Below are 19,068 nucleotides of genomic sequence, written 5' to 3' on the forward strand. Positions count from 1 at the left end.
TTCCTCGATAGTCAGCGGCCGTGGTCCGTCCAGCGGGCAGTCCTCCAACGCCTTTTGTAGCGCTTCTTTATCCTTTGGCATTGATACTTCAGCCTGCTTCCTTTTTTTTCACTTTTGCCTTTTTTGTATGGCAAGGATTTATTTTATTTTGCCTTTATTTTATTTGTTGCCGATAGTAGGCAGGATCGCCATGAAATAGGCGAAGGCAAGGTTTGACTTGAAGTGATTTATTGGGGCCGCAAGCCCGGTATTTATAGGAGAACGTTTACATTGGTCTTATGGCTAGTGTCCTGAACGGTACTTAAAGCTAGACATTATGCTTAAGTTCTAATTACTTATAATCTATCCCTAGAAGTATGTGGCCTAATCTTATCCCTAAAAGTATACTACACACTCAAAGTTTAACACTCAGCGAGTAAAGCCAACAAAAAAAAAAAAACCAAGTATAATGAATGCGTTTAACGTAGATTTTGGCCAGGATGAAGGCGTAGTTCGACGAGGTGCGGCACCGCGGGCCAATATGGAACGCGGTGACTGGCATTGGTCCGATGAGGAGTCCGACGACGATGAGCCGGATATGATAGATCCGGCAATCGCCGCCTCATCGGACGAGGAGAACGATGAGGACGTAGATGACAGTGGCTACGGATCAGAGGAGAGCGAAGCCGAGTCGGCGATAAACCAGGGCCACCAGGAGGAGGAGGATGATGAGGAAATATGGAGAGAGCTGGACGAGGCGATACGCATGATGGACGACGAAGAGGCGGGAGATGCGAGCAGCGGCCGAAGTAGCCCAGAAGAGTATGCGCCGTGGGAGCAAAATGAGATCCATGAGCCTCCGGCAAGATTGTGGGAGCCAGCGCGGCCACCAACGCCGTTTCGCAAGGTGGACTCAAGGTCAGAGGCCAGCGAAACGGCGGAGGTGGCCGTGGCTGATGAAGGTGCGGCTGATGGAGTAGCCAGCCCACCTCCACTCGAGCCAGAGGGGACGGATTGGGAGGCAGAAGGATCGACGTCGGAGAACCAGCAGTGGATAAAAATGGTGGTCGGAGCAGATGAGGCAGCAGGAAGAGGCGGAGCGAGAGCTGTTGAGGTGGGAAAGGGCCCAACAGGAGGAGGAGCAGCTGAAACGGGCAAGAGAACGGCTGGCGATGGCAATGTTGCAACAACAACAGCAGCAACAAATGCAACTGCAACAACAACAGCAGCAACAAATGCAACTGCAACAACAACAGCAGCAACAAGTGCAACAGCAACAGCAACAGCAGCAACAAATGCAACTGCAACAACAACAGCAGCCACAATGGCAGCAACAGCAGCTGCAGCTCGAATACCGAGAGTGCCCGTGGGTGTGGCCAAGACCGGCATTGAGTAGACAAATGTCTGCACCCACGGGGCACAATGACAGTGCTCGGCCCATATTGGCCAGGCAAAACTCATGCCCAGTGCCACACGGGCATGAGAGATATGAGGCGGTGGAGGAGAGAGATTGGCCGGAGATGGTGGCGGATATCGTGGGCCAAATGGTGCGACAGGAAGGGCCGAGGAGAGTTAGAATAGTATGGGCGGGACAAAATAGGTATAGGATTAGGATAGCTCAGGGGGTAGTTCGAGTATATAGAGAAAGGAGAACATAATAAGTAGAATAAGTAGGCGTAATGAGAATATAATAAGTAGGATATTTAAATGTAAGTTAGGTATAAGAAAAGATGCGGAACGGGCCAAAAATAAAAAAAAACAACAATGAAAAGATGCCCTAATCCGCCAGCATTTAACGAAAAGATACTCAGTAATCGCCAACATTAGAAGATGCCAAATGGCCAATAAAAGATGCGAGCTGAGTCCCAAAGAAAAAAAAAACACAAAACAAGCAAAACACATGCAAAAAAAAAAAAAAAACTACAAAGGCAAAACATAAAAATGCACATGTACGAAAATGAAAAATACACACGCAGAAAACAAACACAACAAACACATGCAGAAAACAAACAAGGTACAAGGGACAGGGGAGGGCAAATCCCTCCCGAAGAAGGGGGGGAGTGTGAGGAACATTACATACACAAGAATAATGTCCCACACAACAAACAAGCTACAACAAACAAGATACAAAGCCACAATACATAAGATACAACAAACAGCCAGATACAAACGCAGCCAAGACACAAACTAAAGTATAAGAGTGAAATCGGATGTAAATGATCAAATAAACAAGGCCAGCCGAACATTGCCGGGAAGATGCGTGGGAGACATAATGCGATAAGTTCGGTCGTATAAGAGCCAATGCAAGAGGCCGGTCGAACATGGCCGATCGGGCCCCACGCAACCGCTGGCGATTTCGTACAAGCGGGAAGATGCGTGGGAAACATAATACGATAAGTTCGGTCGTATAAGAGCTAATGAAAGAGGCCGGTCGAACATGGCCGATCGAACCCCACGCAACCGCTGGCGATTTCGTACAAGCGGGAAGATGCGTGGGAAACATAATGAGTATTAGTGGCTGTATAAGAGTAAATGAAACCGGGCTTGAGGGCATAATTGCATGCAAAAATAGGGCATTGGCCTCATTAGATAAATTAAGAGCATGGAGAGGCAAATGTAAATGCATGCATTAGCGTACATACACGCACGTCACACGTACACTATGCGTGAGTGACGGCATGGGAGAATACCGGTGGCCAATGGGCCGCGCGATGCCTACGTCACGCTCAGGCGAGCGAAAGCAGTTAGAATGCGAGCGCCAAAAGAATTTCGGGAGCGAGAGAAAACAAAAGTGAAGGCCAAGCAAGCCAGAAAGACGGGTGCGGGGGGCGCTTGGTACCGAAACGAAACCAAGTGATGGCTATGCTTGTGAATCGGGGAGTAGGGGGGAAAGCAAAGATGCGAGAAGCAATGATAGTTTATGGTGGTGTGAGGGGAATATGCAAGCCGAAGGGGGAGGGATGAGGCCATGTGGAAGCCCTCTATCTGATGGATGCGAGATGCATATGAAAGTGTATTTGCATGGGGATTTAAATAATACAATATATTAAATTAATCAGGCTATTTATGTTCAAATGATAATTTTAGTTAATACAATTAGTATATATGTATGTAAATATCAATATTGAGCAAATATGGGTGAAATTGGGTATGACGAGTGAATCAAAGGGAGCGACGGGCGACGGCAGCGCTGGCAGAGAAAGCAGAGAGAGTCAACGGGATATGAAGGGCGGCCAATAGAAAGGCGACGCCAATGCGTGAAAGTGATGGAAGCACGTAGATACAAGGGAGCTAGACAAGGACAAGGAAATAAATGGGCGCTCAGCCACAAAGAAAGTGGACATATGCGCAAAGGATTTACGGGACTTTCACCACGCATAGCAACAAGTGGATGCGTGGGTGAAAGCAGAGGGCTGATGGAAATGTACCAGCTGTATAGCGGTACTACACCAAGATATTCCTGAGGCCGTGGGAATTGCCTATATAATGGCAACGCCCATCAAGCAGCATCATCAAGTCATCAAGACGTGATCAAGCAACAAGTAATTAAGGCCTTACGAGTAACCTTAAGAAACTTAGCAAGGAAACACAAGGAGCAGCAGAAAACTAAGAACTATACAGGCCTGACGAGTAACCTGTACAGTTCCACTTGATAGCAACAAGTCCTTAAATAAGGATAATAAACACCGTACCCAAGCTAGAGTAAATTTGAGAGAAGCCAAGCAATCTCCAGGAGTACCCAAGGTCAGTGGAAGGCACGAGGATATATCCTACTGCCGAAATTCCAGGATCTATATATCCTGACGAGTACCAATTTCTGAGGAACATCCTGCTTCGTGATAACAGCTACGGGATTCATCCCAGAGCCTTAAAGCAAAAGCATTCTCAACGAACTCAGCGAAAAGGGTGCAGAGGTGTGTAGCGCAAATCAAGCACACTACACAGATCGAGACAGTAACCAGCAACGGCTATAGGAGCAAGAGGAAGACAAGAAGGGTCGACGAGGGATTCGAAGTGACTCCCCAACGCTGTCCAAGCCCAGAACTACCATCGAGAAACCGTCATATCCAACCGAGCCCACCAACGATTTGAATAAACATACAATTAAGCATTAACAACTGAAATCAAACGTGTTTTAATTTCACCGGGGCACAAAATAAATTTGTTGTGCCGAACCTAGCCCAAGAGATATCGTAAATATCCCGAAGAACAAAAAAGGATCGTTACAATATTCATAGTAAATAATTATATGTGCATTCTTTCACTTTGGTCTCTTAAAAGTAACTAACGTTGGTAATTTTGAAGTATTAATTATGTTAATAATCAATAATTTTTCTTTTATTATTTAAGACTAAGTTGAGACGATTTGGCATAGAATTGACCAACGACTGTAGAACAGATGCGTCAATATTAGCCCATTCCTGTTCTATAGCCAATTTAAGGTGTCGCCGCCAAAACCTCGCTTGTAACAAGATAGTCGTTCTTGGCGCGTATCTCTCCAATATTTTTTTGCAATTGTCTGGGCCATCTAAATTAAATTTTTTTTCGTCGCTAAAGATGATGTTGTGCCATTCCTTATCCCAGAATCGGTATCTATTGGCAAATTCTAAACGAGCCTTAATATGCCGCTCCAGAAGCTTTGGTTTAGGGACCATTGAGGTATGTTTAACGAAACGATTTTCGTTTAGAATCTGAACGATTCTACTCCTCGTTATTTGAAGATCCAATTGAGCCCTTATTTGACCGCTGCTCATCGAATCCTCGACAGCAAGACGTCGAATCTGCCGTTTACATCGTTCGTCAATGTTGGTCTTGCGTCCGCTGCGTCGAGTAGCACCATATTTCGATGGGTTTTTCAGGAACCTACTTATGCAGTTTCTATGCCTGTTAAGTCTGGTTGCTATCTCAGAGATCTTGGAGCCGCTTTCATGCATGCCGAGGATAATTCCCTGCTCGTAATCGGACAAACTTGTACCACGAGGCATTTTAGCCTGACAACAATATATATTATGTACTAATTAAGGTTTTTTATTTATAAATTTAAAAAAATTATATACTTACAATAGAGATTTAAGCAAATTTTCAGAAATAAGTCTTCAACAGCAATACTTTACGTACGAATGATCAGCCACAAGAGTTTTGCACATATAATTATTTACTACGCAGAACCCGATGAACCAAATCATTTTACAGTAACGGTACCACGAAAGAGATTAGAATGACAAAATTTTATACGCATGGCAAGCACAAAGAATACCATGATAATTGTGTATTCGTCAATTATTCGTCGATTACATTCATATCTGGTGATTGTGCCGGTGTTTCCATCACTTTTGGACAGTTGTAGAGGGCCCATGTCCTGGCATTAAGGGAGCTGTGCTTCGGATCATTGTCAGCATATATGTAGCTTAAGTGCTTCTGATCCCCATTTTCTCGGCACTTGGAATCAAGTTTTCCTTTAGTAGGTTTATGTATCCATACTGATTAATCGTCAATAACCCACCACCATGTTTGACGGTTGGACGTAAGTTGGCCATATCCATATCAGTATTTGGTTTCCTCCATACTGTTTGTTTCCCATCAGATGCAAATATGTTATATTTCGACTCATCAGAAAAAATAACATCGTACCAGAACTCTTTCGGCTTCAATAAATGCTCCTTCGCAAACTTTAGTCGTAAGGCTTATTTCGAGCTATTCTACCATGATAGTCGCTGCTACAAAGCACTTTTCTGAATGTAGAATCACTGACGTCCTTCTTTAAATACAACTTGAGCTCGTTGTTTATTTTGGGGACCCACTTCAAGGGATTTTGCTTTACATAGCGAACTATCCACCTTTCATCGTTCTCATTTAGCTTCTTTTTTGCCTGAGCTCGGACTTTATTTTGGACTTCTTCATTTGTTTTATTTCTTGTTATGAAATAACAACTCGCGTTCCTCCCTTGATGTTTGCTTCATGATTTATAATTAAAGCTTTCAACTTATATGAAAATATCAGGAAATTGATGAAGACACCACGAATCTCAATCTCAACTGTGCCCAATTGGAAAAATTCTAGGAATTCCCAAACGAAATGAACAGCTGTACGATTTTCAGTGACACCATATTTCTGTAACATAAACATAAACGAAAAAAAAACGGTAGTATCATCACATACATATATTTTTGGTGTTTTGCGAATAGCGCATACATAAAGGAAAAAACAATCTTTACTTTCTGTCGCTGTTTTGTTTATAGTTATCGATAAGTCGGGAAATTCTATGTAGTGTTGGATAATGGAGACAGGAAGGTAGGGAATTTTTCCCCTTAAACGGGTAAGGGAGCGGGTAACAAATGAGAAGATCGGTAGCACAGCTTTTCAAATCTGAGGGAGAGGACTTCGGAGTTGGGACTGTTCCTGGTCGGGATAGTCGGGACAGATGAAGGTCAAATCGGTCGAGGAAGTTCTCGAGAGTGGTTGGTTAGGGCGAGAGCCTAGAAAGAAAAAAGTAAAAGAAATTAATACCAACGAAAAAAAAAAAAAACCTGATGTGAGAATCTAGAAAAATTTTATACAGTGAATTATTCCAAGAGGGAAGCCAAATCCTGGGTATATGCCCATACGGGATTGGACAAGATAGAGGGGTAAGTGAATCTTTCATATTCAGGGACGGCCCAGGGGAGTTAGTCCTAATCTTATCCTCACCTTCGGGATTCTCCGTACAGGCCAACCAAATCGGCAGTCATCAGAGGTCAGGCCGCATATTTTCGGGGCCTGGCCAAGCTTTTTATTTCCCCTTATGATTATGAAGATTCTCCATGGCCTCGTGACCACCACATATTCCGCCTTCAGGGGAAAATTATAAATTAAAACAGAAGAGGGAGGTCCGGCCTGAACACGAGTTTAACCTGAAATTTTCACAGAAGCCGGCGCGGGATAAATTCCCTAAACTATCCTTTGGGAGTCGTAAGGTGAATCTGTTCCACAAGTGGTCACCTGATACGCCCCCAGCAAGACCGATTTATTTTTAAATTGTAATCCCCCGTCTATTTTTATCGTCCTCGTTTTTATATACATATATATTATATACTCATACAGAGTAAATTTATTGCCTAAATCGTACATAACTATTTATTTATTCATATAACCTTATCCTAATTATTTATATATTTCTATTCAATTATCTATTTACTTAATTATTTATTTATTCAATTATTTATTTATTTAATTTATTTATTTGCTTTTATTTAATCGCTCGAATGTCGTTTTTTTGTTGTTTGCCAATATCAGGTCTTAATATTATTACTATCGTTTGTTCTTTTTTTTTATTCTAATTAATCATATCCTTGTAAAACGTGCCGCCGCTACATCTCTTGTCGTAACGTATTAGTCCCACGAAAACTCCAATAGGTGTAATCTGCACATAGTCCTTATCATAAAAGAAGAGCTCTTTTTTGAGGTAGGTCCCCTATGGTCAGGTTGGCGTCTGAAAAAAAGCAAAGGAGAAATTATCAATAATTTATTTTTTTTTTGTTCTTTTTGTTGCCCGAATACAGAGGGTCATTGGAGACAGAGTGATGTCTCGGTGAGCGCGTAAAAATTTGAATTAATTAAATTACCCTATCATTTTATAAAATTATTATAAACGATTGAGAAAAGATTATGTATATTGAGTAGTTTGGTTTGTTGGAAAAGGGGGGGACGGTGAGCAGTACCCGGAGAAATGGGATGAGCGATCGGTAATGAACCGATAATACCAGCGAATGTGTTTGAATGGGGCAGTAGGATACCAAAACTGCCAGGAAGGGTGGGTATGCCGGGATCAATTCAAAGCCCAAGGCATGATCCCCAAGCCGGTGTGTGTGAAGCGTTTGTGTGTGCACAGTGACCAAAGTATATGTAGTAATATTTATTCTAGTCCTCAGTAACAGTCTCCAGTGGATGTCGTCCTCAATGATGTGCCCTGGATTGTGTGTTGATACATTTTTTTTACTGTTGTGCGCGAAAGAGGCAGGGTTATCGCATCCCACGACCCAATTATAGCTAGCCGCCGAGCCTCTTCGAGTTATCGACGCGCATAGGAACAGGTAAGGTCATAACATATGGAAGTACCGTTTCTTTTCGTTTAGGCTTTCTACTCTCCCTCGGTGTTCCAAGGCTGCTGCGTTCGCCGGTTGACCAAATACAATCAAGCATTGCAAGTGAAGTTCTGAAGCAGCAACAATCGTAAATACAGTGACGAACTAAATTTTTGGTACAGCAAGCTTTTTTAACTTTCTGGCCATCGTATGACCTTTGGAATGAAAATGAGTCGCAAAAAGTATATTAGACAAGGAGATTAAAGTATTTATTATACATAAACAAAGAACTTGTTTCAAAAACTTAAACATAGTATTACTAAAAAACTAAAAAATAAGGCATATTTCGATGAACAAAACAATTGGCACACTAGGCTTTCTATATTAAATTTTAAGTACCTCAGTGAAATAAGTATATGTGCATTTTTTTCTTGCTCTTGTACTGTATTAAAATCTAACCGTACATTGTTTTGGAGTATGCACGTTTCTTCATACATTCATATAGCATGTGTACATATTCCACGTCTTCTCTTTGAACTTCATTCTTAGTACCGTTATCTCAAATTTGCGACGCAGATCGTCGATTTCTTATGAAATAAGTATATGTGCATTGTGCTAACATTGTGCTTTAGAGTATGTTCAAGCGTTTAAGTGTGCAGAACAAAAAATAATTTTGTAATTAGAAGGTGACTAGAACAATTTAAATTGTATTTGAGTTCAAGAATCTAGTTGTTAATGTGATTTTATGTTAGAATGCCTCGTGGATCGCATTTGTCGCCCAAAGACCAAGGTCTGATCACAGGATTGGCTGAAGCTGGAAAGAACATAACATATATTGCTGCTAGAGTTAATAGGCATAGAAACACAGTGGCCAATTTCCTCAAAAATCCCGAAAATTACGGGAAAAGTAAGCGGTCCGGCCGACCTACCGACATTGATAATCGCTGCAAAAGGCAAATTCGGCGACTGGCGGTGGAAGACAGTAAGTCATGTAGCGAAATCCAACGTCAGCTACAGCTCAATGTATCCAGTAGACGGGTGAACCAGATTTTACAGGAGAACGACACGGTTACATATGCTTCCCGCGAGGCTGTACCCAGGCTATTGCAACGCCACATAAACGCGCGCCTAGCGTTTGGGGAGAAATATAAATTTTGGTCAGAAGAGTTCAAAAATGTTATTTTTTCCGACGAAAAAAAGTTTAACCTAGATGGACCAGACTGTTTCCAAAAGTATTGGCGGGATGTAAGGCAACCACGTAAGACATGTCATAAGCGCAACCACGGTGGAGGATCTTTAATGATTTGGGCAGCATTTGGATATGCTGGAAAGTCTCCACTCTGTTTCATACCCACGAGAACAAATGCAGAAATTTATATAGAATTGTTAGACATGGTACTTATTGAGTTTGCTGGAGACCTATACGGAGATACATGGACTTTTCAGCAGGACAACGCGCCAATTCGGAAAACAAAAAAATTTTTTGAGGATAGGAAAATACCTATTTTGGAATGGCCTGCGATCAGTCCGGACCTAAACCCGATTGAAGATCTTTGGGGAATATTATCACGAAAGGTCTACAAAAATAACCGCCAGTTTGACACTGTAAAGGACCTTAAAAAGGCACTAGTCAAAGAATGGGATGAAATTGACCTTTCAACTCTGCAAAACTTGTCAAATTCAATGCCAAGTCGAATTAGTCAAATGCTTGTTAATAAGGGAAAACATATTAACTATTAAATAACAAAAATTATTGGAAAGGACAACAAACTACTTATTTTTTCTTCACTTTTATCATTTTGCACATATACTTATTTCATATGGAATAAACTTTGTGAATTCAATATTTTAAGTTCCTAAAGAATAATTACAAAAAAAATGTTATATTTCTTAAGCAATACATGTATACTAAATAAGTTTAAAAAACCAAAAATTTTTATTTGCTTTTTCATTGATTTTTTTTTCCAAAATGACAATGCACATATACTTATTTCACTGAGGTATTATGACCGATTGGGCAACTCTTTTTTTTTGGAAATATGGCAGCCTGGTTATCCCGTTATTTAAAATTTGGCAAATTAGAATTTGGAAAAACAAAGGTGCATTTAAATTGAGATTGTTTTGTTGTTTGCTGCCAATATGCCATCGAAACAAAAGGAAACCACCGTAGCGCAGAGGAAAATGATCCTGCATTTGCATAATCAAGGTAAATCGTATGCAGAAATAGGCGAAATCATGGAAAGAAGCCGCTATACAATCAGGAGCATCTTTAAGGGAGCCTCAAATTTAGAGAGTTCAAAACACACAGGTCGCCCAAAAGTGTTAAACCTCCGCGAATGCAGCCAAATCATTCGCAGAGTGAAAAAGGACCCCACCATATCCTCCACACAGATCGCTGCTGAGCTTAAAAAAGATATGGGGACAGAAGTTCACCCAATTACGGTACGGCGAGTGCTACACGAGGCCAACTACCATGCGCGTGTGGCTCGACGCAAACCTTTGATTTCGGAAACCAATAAGAAAAAACGTTTGGACTACGCCAAGGGGGGGTTGTATGTCTGCTGCAGGTGTGGGTGAATTGGTATTCATAGACGGCATAATGGACAAAAATATTTATCTTAATATTTTAAAGGATAACTTAAAAAAAAGTGCCGAAAGTCTAAGTTTACCAAATTCATTCACATTTCAGCAAGATAATGACCCCAAGCATTTAGCCCACATAGTCAAAATGTGGCTTGCCTACAATACCGCCTATGTTCTGCCACACCCACCACAGTGCCCGGACCTCAATCCGATTGAACATTTGTGGGAAGAATTGGATAGGCGCATTAGAAAGCGGGCTATAAGGACAAAAGCCGACTTAAAACAAGCCTTAATGGAAGAATGGCAAAATATAGGGGAAGAAACTACCAAAAAAATTAGCTCGCTTATCGGCGGTCATTAAGGCTAAGGGCTTAAACACCAAATATTAAACATTTTTGTTTTTCATGGGGTGTGCCAATAATTTTGTTCATCGAAATATGCCTTATTTTTTAGTTTTTTTGGTTTTTTAGTAATACTATGTTTAAGTTTTTGAAATAAGTTCTTTGTTTATGTATAATAAATACTTTAATCTCCTTGTCTTATATACTTTTTGCGATTCATTTTCATTCCAAAGGTCACACGGTGGCCAGAAAGTTAAAAAAGCTTGCTGTGTCAAAAATTTAGTTCCTCTGTATTCCAGCAAAATTCAAACAAATTATAATTAAAACAATATGTATAGTGAAAGGCATTTAAGAAGGCTCAAACAGGAGCAGAAAGCAAAATATATAAACAAATTAAATTGTGCCGCGACATTGGAAAAGGGAGAAGAAAAAAAATAATGAAAGTGATGGTAAAATGGAAGAAGTTGAGGAAGTATTAAATGTGATAAACATTGACAGTGGCATAAATAATAAAATCGAAGAAAAAGAAATTAATAATTTAAATGAACAATTAAAAAAGCACAAATAACACGTATTGATGGAGGTCTTTATTTACACATAGGCATAAAAAATCAAATTAATAAACTTTTGTCCTCAACTTATTGTAATGACAACAAATTAATTATTGAGATAAATATTGACGGCATTCCTCTGTTCAAAAGTTCCAATTCACAACTTTGGCCCATATTAATAAAATTGACAAACATTCCAAATTTACCGGTACTTCCTGCTGGAATATATTTGGGGAAATCCAAGCCCTATAGTTGTGATGAATTTCTAAGCCAATTTACTCGCAGGTTAAAGGATTTGATGGAAAATGGAATTGATATAGACGAAAAGCACTTAGAAATACAACTTAGGGCCATTGTTTGTGATGCTCCAGCTAGGGCTTACGTCAGTGGGACTCCTGGACATGCATCATCGCATGGATGTTCGAAATGTACACAAGTCGGTAAAAAAAATAAATGGTGTATTAACATACAAAACAGAAAGTGGAGACTTAATAAAATACGGGGACTTGAAAGATAGCAAATATTCCGATCACCACTTAAAGCACTATTTGACAAAAATTACACCTTTTAAAACGCTAAATGTTAAAATGGTTACCCAAATTCCATTGGATTGTATGCATTTAATCGATTTAGGAGTCACGCGTAAGTTTCTTGACAGATTAGTAAATAACAAGACTTGTAATAAATTAATGAAAGAAAAAAAAATAATATATCGCAAAAATTAATTGACTTACGCAAAAAAATGCCAAGAGATTTTGTAAGAAAACCTAGATCCCTGTCAAAATGGAAAGCGACAGAATTTAGGCAATTTTTACTATACACAGGAATTCCCGTACTAAAAAATGAACTATATGACGACCAGTACTATGAGTTTAAGTTACTGCATTGCGCGTATAGAATATTGTGCTGCCCATTCCTCAGAAAATCAAATTTGGGAGCCTGTCACCGCATGTTGCAGCTTTTTGTGGAAAATTTTCCAATTATATTTGGTAAAAATAGCGTATCATATAACGTCCATAGTTTACTCCATGTTCAACAAACGGTGGAGCAGGTGGGCGATCCAGTAAACGGTTCTGCATATGCTTTCGAGAATTATTTACAACATATTAAAAGTTACGTTCGAAAACCAAGAAAAATTTTAGAGCAAATACACAGGAGAATAGACGAAGAGAAGTTTTCACCAGTCTTACCAAAATCACACCCCGTCAAGAGTAATAAATATATAATTTTCAAAGGTAGCAAATTAATGCAGAAGGAACCTAATAATTATTGTTATATTGAAGGAGATATTCCTGTAGTTATAGTATCTGTTATGGAAGACTCTGTCGGACAGTTTAAAGCAAGGCGATTTATGAACCTCAGAAACTTTTATACTCAACCTTTCAACTCCTGTAACATAGTATTTACTTAGCAGATGCAGAACCTTCACCATCTGGAGAAATATTTAAATTAAGTCAATTGACTTGTAAGGCGGTCGTTCTCCCTTTTTTGAAAGAGATTATTATAATGCCTTTACTACATCATATTGAAGATTGAGTGGATTAACATACTTTGGATTTTAAATATTTACGTGTTTTATAATTAAATTTTACAAATCAATCAAAGCTGAGTGGTTAGTTTTTAGAATAATTTAAACAAAAAAAAAATGTCGGGCAGTCCGGAAAGGAAATTTAAGCGGATGGATTTTTCTAATAACCGTAAGTGCTTAAATTGTGCTAATTAATTTGAATAAATAGAAGCAATTTAAGTATTAAATCTTTTCATTTTCAGATCAATTATCTAGCTGCAATTGTTCATTAACTATTGGGCGCCTTGAACAACTTGTTTTCGAACTAGCAGAACAAGTTCGTTCGTCACGTGGTAAGTGTGTCACGATATTTTATTTAAAATGATTTATTTCTTTTTCAGCCGAGACGAAAGTGGCCCAGGAAAAATTGAAGAAATTCATTCTTTAAGGGGTATAAGTATGATTTAATGAGCTTTTAGTTAAATATGCATACCTATATATATTCAATCTAAATTTAGCTGACCAAAAAGTGACACAAGAAAAAATCGAGGTCCTTGTAAAAGCTTCCTCCGAGCAGACTGCCACCATAAAAGGAACAAGGACAAAGCACCAAGGACAAGGGCAAAAAGTGGCCAAAAAATTCCCAATTCAGACCGTAGAAGACCTTAATGAAATAAATATGAAATTAAACGGCACAAACTGAGAGCTTTATGTTAGTATAAACACAGTTTCAATTGTTTCTTAAATCCTAATTCCTATTTTGTTTACAGATTGATGCGATTAGGACCCATATTATGGCTGGGGGAATTTTAAAAAACCTTAAAAATATTATGGCTAATCCTGTAGTATTAGCATACAATGTTGATGGCGTTCAAGCCAAAGCAGCCTTGAAAAACGAGAGCACTTTTAATGAAGTATTACTTGGTAGGTATTATTTAATTCATTGCCGATTTAATTACAAAATTTAATCTTCACATTTTTTCCCTACATGCAATAAATTTGGTTGATGGCAGTGGATCACCCGAAGAACAACTGCGAAAGGCCATGCAGCTGCAGAAGACGCGTTTCTTGAAAAACAGTAGCGTGAACAAAAAAAAAAAAAGAATATGAAACGGATTCAAAGTAAAAAAATTTATTTTTAAATAAAAAACCAAATTTTATTAACACTATTTTAACTTTTTTCACCACCCCTGGATTGAGTACCCATTTCAGCACCCCTGGCATGGGTACCCATGTCACTAGCCCTCTTTCATGGTGACCCAATTCGCTAGTTCGCAGTAATCGATGTGGTGGCGATTGACCCTTTTTGCGGACATTTCATTCAAGAAACGAAATGATGAAATGCATTGCCTAGGGTCAGCAAAGTAAGTAATGGTGGTACCCTAGTAAGTAGTGATTTCACCAGCTACGAACTAGTTACCAGTGCTAGAGGGTATTATGAAACTATTTTGTGTTACCTTTGATTTAAGATGTATTTTGTGTAAAAATATTGATTATTTTAAAAGATATGAAACATATTGTAAATTCATGAATTCACAGATCGCAAACTATGTAGAACTGCAACTGCTACTGGCGGATGCCAACATGTGATGATCCGATTATTTTATTCTCTGGGATCCATTATCGATCACCGGCTAACTCGTATGACTCAGGAATGGATTCGACCTCGATGGATGGATTAATCGGGTCACCAAAAATGTATCAAAAAACGTTACACTCGGACTGGAAGACGGACAATCAGCTATCCACCCTACCTTGGGCACCGTACTCCTTGGCAGCCCCCATCTTCTGTGGACAAGACTCTACTCAGACATTTCTCATTTTTCAGTTATATATATATTATATTAAACAATTTCACTTTTTTTCACAATATTGATAGAGCCTACCAAGGGTACCACTGGGACGTATACAAATATAAATTAAATAAATAAACAAAATACAATCACTTATTCTAGGAGCCTAATAATGTTGATGTAAAATGGAGTTGGAAAAAAAAACCTTGAGGACTCGGATCTGGGTGGCCGATTGGATCCCATCGAATTGGCTGTCCGATGGCTCCTGTGTGGCAATTGTTGATCTTCGTGGTCCTCTTCCTCCGGAACCGCTCCCAGAACTAACTCGTTTCTGTTCGTTTCTTTTCCGCCAAATTCCCAGCTAATTTTCTAGCTAACGAGCCAGCACCATCAATAACCCCATTATTGTTATTCATTTATTTGGCCCATAACAAACACTTCTGGGTGGAATCTCTTCAAGTGATCGTGCAAGTTTGTGGTGACTAATACATTCTAATATTTAAAGAATAAGTAAATATGAAAATTACCCTTTTGAAGGAAGCGATCCATTTTCTAATTGGGTTTTATTTTAAATGTTACTTTATCAATTTATTTGTTACTATCGAGACATTAAACCATCGATAGTGAGCTAGGTCGATAATATCAAACCAACGATAGTACCGATAATGCAATCGATAGTTCTTCACCTGTATTGATTACAGTGCTGCCAGTTTAGCAATTTAGTTCCTAGATCTGGCTACTCAAAAAATTTGCAACTTTTGGTAAATATTCACTTAAGCTACTCGAGATTTCAGTATTGAAAAGTGTTATGGCCAACCCTGAGGCTATCGGTAAGGATCTATCGATAGTACCAATAGGGGCAGAAAATAGTGGGCAAGTCGGGGAATAGGGGGGGTTCTAGTGTTGGGCAGATCAAAATTATAAAACGATTTTTTTTTAAATTTGAAACGCGTCCAGCTGTCAAAAGGCTGTTGACCCAGGCTCGGGTCTAGGGAATAAGCCGTAAGATCAGGCGATGAGTCCTGACCGGCCGTAAAAATAGGGTAAACTTCTTAAATTTCCAATGACTACCCCAAATAGGTCAGTTAAATTGAGCTGCACAGGAGCACCTTAATTTATTTGTACCTCTCCACAAAGAAAAAATTTGGTCCCGTCGGTCCATTGGACACCTAAAAGAAAGTCAAGAGAGGAACGTCTAAAAGAACAAATTCCAAGCCAGAATCAAGGGAGACGCTTTTTTTTTTTTAGTTCACCCATCGCCCAGCATAGGAGCAGCAAATTTTTGGCTGACTGGGGAAAAAAGTTTTCGCACTCATCTCCGTCGAATTTTTGTGCGAACTGCTCCAAAACCCCCAAGTCATCGGGGAACTCCACCTGGTTGAAAACAACAAATTATTAGTCTTTTTATACCATACACCCATAGGGTGAAATGGTATATTAAAGTCGCCAAAATGTATGTAACAGGCAGAAGGAAGCATCTCCGACCCCACAAAGTATATATATTCTTAATCAGGATCAACAACCGAGTAGATCTAGCCATGTCCGTCTGTCCGTCCGTCCGTCCGTCTGTCCGTCTGTCCGTATGAACACCTAGATCTCGGAGACTATAAGAGCTAGAGCCACCAAATTTTTTATGTAGACTCGTGTAGTATGTAGAGTGATCAAGTTTATTTCAAATTTTTGCCACGCCCCTTTCCGCCCCCGCAATTTAAAAAAAAGCGTTTATCTCAAAAACTATTCTAGCTAGGGACACCATATTTGGTATGTATATTCGCTTAGTAAATGCACACATTTTGTATGTATAAAAATTTTGCCACGCCCTTTTCCGCCCCCGTAATTTGAAAAACTTGATTATCTCCCGTATTTTTTTACCTTATGCAATCAAATTTGGCACACTTAAATTTAATACTAATATCTAGCAAAATAACAAATCTTGGCTGGTGGGGGCGCTAGGGTGCTCGTATACTTGAGTGAGCGAGATACTAAGATATAGAGCTGGCAAACTATCGATGGTGGGCCCATTCGATATTTTCGATGTTTTGAGAGAAAAAATTCGATATATCAAAATTAAAATCAAAAATTAAAAATTGTTCATTTTATAATGTATATATGAAAAGAAACAAAAATGATAGTACTTTGGTAAAAATAACATTTTATATTGCTTGATTGCAAATGTATTTTCATACTTATTATAAAAAGTAACAAAAATTAGAGTATTTGGTAAAAATAACATTTTATATTGCTTCATTGCAAATGTATTTTCATACTTATTATAAAAAGTAACAAAATTAGAGTATTTGGTAAAAATAACATTTTATATTGCTTCATTGCAAATGTATTTTCATACTTATTATAAAAAGTAACAAAATTAGAGTATTTGGTAAAAATAACATTTTATATTGCTTCATTGCAAATGTATTTTCATACTTATTATAAAAAGTAACAAAATTAGAGTATTTGGTAAAAATAACATTTTATATTGCTTCATTGCAAATGTATTTTCATACTTATTATAAAAAGTAACAAAATTAGAGTATTTGGTAAAAATAACATACATGGTTAACTAAAAAGTTACTGGGAGATCCATTTGTTATGTTGTAAAAACACCAGCATATCAACATTTTTTGGTTTTAAGGAAGCTCGGCGATCGCTAACTATCTGTCCAGCTTTGCTGAACATCCTTTCCGAATCGATTGATGTTGCAGGAATGCAGAAAATTTTTTTGGCAACATCACGCAAAGAAGAATTGTTGTACTGAAATTATAAAAAGAAATCGGTATTATTTATTAAGCATAGTATTAGTGCTCAATAAAAAAAATTACCTGCCAATATTGAAGGGGATCTATTTCTTCAGAGGAGTGCTCTATTCCAAAATATTTATGTATTTCAACAATGGACTCGGAGCGCTTTGTCTTGGGCAAATTGTCAATATTTTTTTTTGACAAATTGAAAAAGTGTGTGACGTGAAGGTTTTTCTATTGGTATTGGAGGTGGCAAACTTGGAAATAACGGTCCTGAGACATCACCTTGATGCTTAGTACATATTAACTCATCCTGCAATTGTTTTTCTCCTTGGACTGCATTGGTAGGGGATCGAAATCGTTGCTTCTTGAATCGAGGGTCAATTAATGTGGCTATTCGTGGAATTGTCCGCTCTTCATATTTTGTCAGCCTTCTTATTATTGATTCAATTAAAAATGTGCATACTGTAAGACCGCTAGCAGTGCGAAGATTTATTTTTAAGTTTTCTAAATTGTCTAGCAGACCACATGTTATTGGAATAATTAATGATATGGTTGCTCTCTTGTTGGAAGAAACTTTTGTTGTTGCGTTATCAAAGGGAGAAAGAATTTCTGATAAATCTCGCAGTGTATTGATCTCGTCAACTGTAAGAGGTTGAGGTGCTTTTGACAAATTGAGTAAGGCACTATTGATTGCTTCATATACTAGCAAAATTCTTTGAACCATTATATAGGCACTATTCCACCTTGTTGGAACTTCTTGCTTAAGGCCATATTTGGTTTCAGTATGTTGACAGTCCTTTAATTTTTGGTACGCAATCGTACTGCTTTTAAAATATGTTACAATGGTCTTGCATTTTTTTAATATTGTAGAAAGACAATCAAGTTTAAGGCAATCTTGCACCACTAAATTAAGCGAATGAGCAAAGCATGGTACATATGTGCCTCTGTTGGAGCAGTTCACATGCTTTTACCATGGTATTCGCATTATCTGTGACAATAGCTGTAATTTTATTAATTATGCCCCACTCACAGCAGATAGCTCGAAGGGATTCCGCAATGTTTGAGGCTGTGTGATTTGTTGAATCAGCCAATTTATTTGTAGAGAGAACAACGGTGCGTAAACTGAATTCGTCTGTCACAAACGTGCAAGTTACAGTCAAGTATGCATCATTGGATACCACATGTCAGTGGTTATGGCACAATAATTGCATTTGCGTAAATAGTCTTGCAACTTTGATTTTTTATTTTCGTACAGCTCAACCATCATCACATTTTTTAAAGTATTCCTTGATGGTAACTTATATCGTGGGTCTATGATCTTAATAAAATTAATGAATCCTTCATCTTCAACAACGGAGAGTGGTCGCATATCTGAATATACTCCATTCTTCAAACAAGTGTTGGCAAGCGCTTTTTTTTTATTTGGCGCGTTGTTTGACCGCCCAAACCGGCAGCCAAATATTTTACTGTGAATTATAAAATTGAAGAATATATATATATATATATATAT

General features: G+C 38.6%; 1 protein-coding gene across 1 annotated transcript; it reads left to right on the top strand.

Annotated features, from left to right (window-relative positions):
• The first annotated feature begins 448 nt into the window (after positions 1–448).
• On the top strand, positions 449–3,589 carry LOC111519776. Its single transcript, XM_023181744.2, has 2 exons — positions 449–1,159; positions 3,551–3,589. The coding sequence occupies exons 1-2, from the start codon at positions 449–451 to the stop codon at positions 3,587–3,589; spliced, it is 750 nt and encodes a 249-aa protein (XP_023037512.2).
• The last annotated feature ends 15,479 nt before the right edge of the window (positions 3,590–19,068 follow it).

Source organism: Drosophila willistoni, unplaced genomic scaffold (assembly GCF_018902025.1).
Source record: "Drosophila willistoni isolate 14030-0811.24 unplaced genomic scaffold, UCI_dwil_1.1 Seg145, whole genome shotgun sequence".
Classification (NCBI taxonomy): domain Eukaryota; kingdom Metazoa; phylum Arthropoda; class Insecta; order Diptera; family Drosophilidae; genus Drosophila; species Drosophila willistoni.